The following is a 4,253-nucleotide window of genomic DNA, read 5'->3' on the forward strand; positions in this document are numbered from 1 at the left end:
CAGACGATGCACCACACTGCACGCAACGCACACACACACACACACACACACACTTACACACACAGGAGGGGTTACCCAGTGACGTGGACTGGGTGTTGCTGTTAAAATCAAATGGAACTCATTCTATTGGCTACTGCATGACTGGGATGGTGGAGGTGGTGTGTGTGTGTGTGTGTGTGTGTGTGTGTGTGTGTGTGTGTGTGTGTGTGTGTGTGTGTGTGTGTGTGCGTGTGCGACTGGGAGGAGTGTCTGGATAATTGGGAGGAGGGGAGGCATTTGAAGCATCCAACCATGATTCAACATGGCTTCACTGTCTAAACTAATCATTCAGACCTTGATGGGTGATGGCTCTTTGTTATATATTCAAACCAAACACACCATTCTTGCTGCCAAAGCCCATTTAGAACAGGCCCCAATAAGTTTGTATTAGACTTTAAATAGTTAAAAATAAGATGGAAGTGATGTTGATATATATATAATGAACAAGATAAAAAAATTAGGAAAAGGACATGAATGAGACAAGATAACTGAGAGCAAGATACTTTAAATACAAATGAATGATTTAATCTGAACACAAGTCCAATTAGCAGCCCACAGCATAACACATATTTATAAGAAAATTATCAGTGTCTCCTGTCCACCATCATGATGCTCAGTGAGCTTGACGAGTCCACAGACAGAGGACACTGTGTTCTCAGAAGTCTTCCGCATGCAAACCTCACAGACCTGATGTACAGACAAGTCTGGACTTCACTCCTGACGGATCACTCTTTCCTGAAATTAGATTAAACAGCCCAGAGTGTAAAAGCACTTACCCTGTTAACTGTGAGTCCTACTAAAATTAAAATACATTTTCTGTAAAATGAGAAATTGCTAATTCATACAAATGGTAAATAATGTAAATTAAGCACCGTAGCCTAAAAAACAGTAACTTGTTCATTTTTTGCCATTCAGCCCAACGTATTTTTATGTGTCTAAATATATGCTGTGTAAAATTAACTGTAAATGCCAAATACAAAATCTATGCAAGTAACCTATGGAAGAAAGTGGACAATTCAAACTTTTAATAAAAAATACAACACAGCTTGATAACATGTAAGTATTTAATTTCTGTGCACAAAGCTTTGCCTGCAAGCGAGGGCCACATCTGACAGGGTAATGGACTGTTATGGAGTTATGGAGAGAGTTGGTCTGCCATCTAGGGGAATATCTTTGATAGTACATTGGACCCGTTTATCATTGGTCATCTGCTGTGTCTAATAAAGTATTAGTAAAATATCAGACGAAGAAAAACTGATAACATACTTCTGTCTATTGTTGTAAATCATATATTCTTTTAATCCAAATTTCTGGATTTAGAATTTAGAAACAAATTATAACTTATGTGTATATTATAGTCAGATTAGTCATGTGGAGAAATGTTTTTGTGTGTTTGTGTGTGTGCATGTGAACACTGACCTTTTCAGGACCAGAAGATTTCAGGGGGAGCAGAGCCCAGTCTTGATGAGGCAATGTGTCATTTCTGAGGTCCTGGTTAAGCTTAATGGGAAGATGTGAGCTGTGATAAGGTGAAAATCAGGGTTCGGGATGAATTGGTGGTGGTCGAGGTGAGAGATAAGGTTTTGGATCGGATGAATGAAAGTCAGTGCTGTGTCCTAACAAGTCGAGCTGAGCAGCAGTGTGCAGTGATGATGTGCAGAGGAAACTACACACCAAGAGTTGTTTCAGTCTACAACTGTGATGTAGTACAGTCCATAATCTCCCATTGGACAGAGTATTTTTAATGAGTGTATGATTTCATTATTGTTGGGGAGCTGTGAGAAAATAAAATAATGTGAAAACCATTTCGATGCACTCAAACATCTTGTCTGTCCAATGTCTTTTAGGATTTTTGGCTCATCTATTATTTGACAAATAAAACATCGATCAGACACCACTGGATGTTGATTGACATTGAAGGTTAACAAAACCATAAATAAAATATATTAGTGAGGCATTATCCTCCATGTGTCACTGCTCCATTTTGAGCAGCTTTTCACCACAGGCCAGTTGTATTTCAAGCATCTAACACCAGAGGGCACTGTCTCCCCATACACACAGTGTCTCAGCCTCACTATACATGGTTTATGTGATAGTTCCTTTTGGTAAACCAGCAAATAAATAACTGAAGTTAAACACATTACTATATTTATTCAGTGGTGAGGACTTAAAATTAAATGAATGAGTTATCCATTGAATGTTTAATTTCAATAATGAGGTTAAATTGTCAGGAGAAATGTATTTTAAACCCTGATCTTACGGAATTAAGCCAAATGTGGAGAGATGACAACAGATTCAAGAGTCAGCTGAACTTAAGTGACCAGGACACGTGCTCTCTGGGTGTCATTGCTGCAGATCCTTTCCCTCATTCATTTCTGCTGCAGCTCTTCAGCCATGTGATCCTCTCGGAGGAGTCCTGCCCTTCGCAGTAGTTTGGAGGTCACGTTCCAGCACCTCCACACCCACAGCCACGGGGATGCCATCTCTTGAGCGCACCCCCACCGCTCTCCTGGTCCCACCGACATTGTCCTTTTCCCAGTTTCCAGCAACTCCTCTGGGCTCCTGGGTCCTGTCAGAAAAGCTATCCTTCACAGAGACCCACAGGTGCCATCCAATAGCGGTCTCGGAAGGAGGCGGCACGTGACGGTGCACAGCCAATGACGCGCGCCCACCACAGCTCACTTCCTGGAGGGAAAGTACATTCAGAGAGCATGCATGTTTCTATTTTTAATCTCTGTGGCAGAAAAAGAGGAGCAAAGCAACCACTTTTGAAACAATGGCTTAATATAACACAGAGCATGTGTGTGGCTCTTTTAGCACCAGGCAGAGCTCAGGTTACACACACATGGACTCAGCACCGTTCAGCTTGAATGACTACGGATGTTTTAGCAGCACCATAAATACAGATACACACACATTTAAAAAACAGGCCTACATGTGCACATCCCTTGCACTCATGCATGCTGACATGTACACGTGTGTTGCATGCACAAATGAACTCAGGAATATGTTCACATTCATATGCATAGAATCTCTCGCACACGTCCATGAATCTCGGTGCACTGCTTTAATGCCAGTCGCCCCTTCAGGCTTGAGCGTCTTCTGCTCTGCTCTTATCACTCCATTTCCTTAAACCGCTCTGCAGTCACCATGATGACATAGTGTTTGCCCTTCTCTTTAAAAGCTGTCCATCACCCACAGGCCCCACCCCTGACGGCACACGAGATAAGAGCACGGGACTCGTGATTGAATCACCAGAAGAGCATTCCATCATACCGCTGTTCTTAGCTGGACCAGGTTGATGGTCCCACAGGTCGGGGTTTGGGTTGGTGTCGTGGGCATGCATGAGGGGGGAAAGAAATGAAAAGGAGAGAGTGGTGGAGTCGGTGTATAAGAGAGATAATTAAAGCAAAGTGGATTAAAGCGAAGTCTTGGAAGATGGGAGATAGAAAGAATCAGATGGGGAGCTTAAGATAAGCAGAGAAAGTGGATGAAGAAAAATAGAGACAACAGAGAGAGAGAGAGAGAGAGAGAGAGAGAGAGAGAGAGAGAGAGAGAGAGAGAGAGAGAGAGAGAGAGAGAGAGAGACAGAGGAAGATTTAAAGAGAAGTGGAGCGTGTGCAGGCAGGGGTTAGGGCCGAGCGTGTGTTGTGGGCTCAGCAGTGAAGTTGACGATGCACTGGGAGAACAGCTGCGCTGCAGGGCTTTCAGGCTCCATCACTACTGCTCTCCTTCAAGCAGCTCCACCAACACACTCCCTCTCTCTCTCCCTTTCTCTCTGTCTCTCTCACACGCACACGCACACGCACACACACACACACGCACACGCACACGCACACACACACACACACACACACACACACACACACACACACACACACACGTGTTCACACAGCTCTAATAAACATGCAAAATCACTGATTGTTGCATCAGTGCACAACACAATAATAACCAGGATTTATGTGCATGTTTAGGCCTGGGAAAAAAAGACACTGAGTGCTCATGGCCATATTAAAAGATCTTTCCAATGTCCTAAGCCTTGATTGCTGCGATACGATTTCAAACATGAAGAAAAATAGTGTTTGAACATGACTAGAAAGAAAATGGCAGTTTAACAGCTTATGTGAGCCGTGGAGTGAAGCAGCAATATAGATTTTTGTTTGCTGCAAACTGGTTTTAAAAGAGAGAGACGGCACGAGAAGGAGGGATAAAGG

General features: G+C 43.0%; 1 protein-coding gene across 1 annotated transcript in view; it reads right to left on the reverse strand.

Annotated features, from left to right (window-relative positions):
• LOC132999519 (transketolase-like) overlaps positions 1 to 3,385 on the reverse strand; it is an 11,412-nt gene extending 8,027 nt beyond the window's left edge. Inside the window, exons 1-2 of the mRNA XM_061069210.1 lie at positions 3,239 to 3,385; positions 2,494 to 2,724 (exon numbers count right to left, since the gene is read on the reverse strand). Coding sequence (XP_060925193.1) covers positions 2,494 to 2,724; positions 3,239 to 3,385 — 378 coding nt within the window. The remainder of the gene's footprint in view (positions 1 to 2,493; positions 2,725 to 3,238) is intronic.
• Positions 3,386 to 4,253: the final 868 nt, after the last annotated feature.

The sequence above is a fragment of the Limanda limanda genome, chromosome 4, assembly GCF_963576545.1.
Source record: "Limanda limanda chromosome 4, fLimLim1.1, whole genome shotgun sequence".
Lineage (NCBI taxonomy): Eukaryota > Metazoa > Chordata > Actinopteri > Pleuronectiformes > Pleuronectidae > Limanda > Limanda limanda.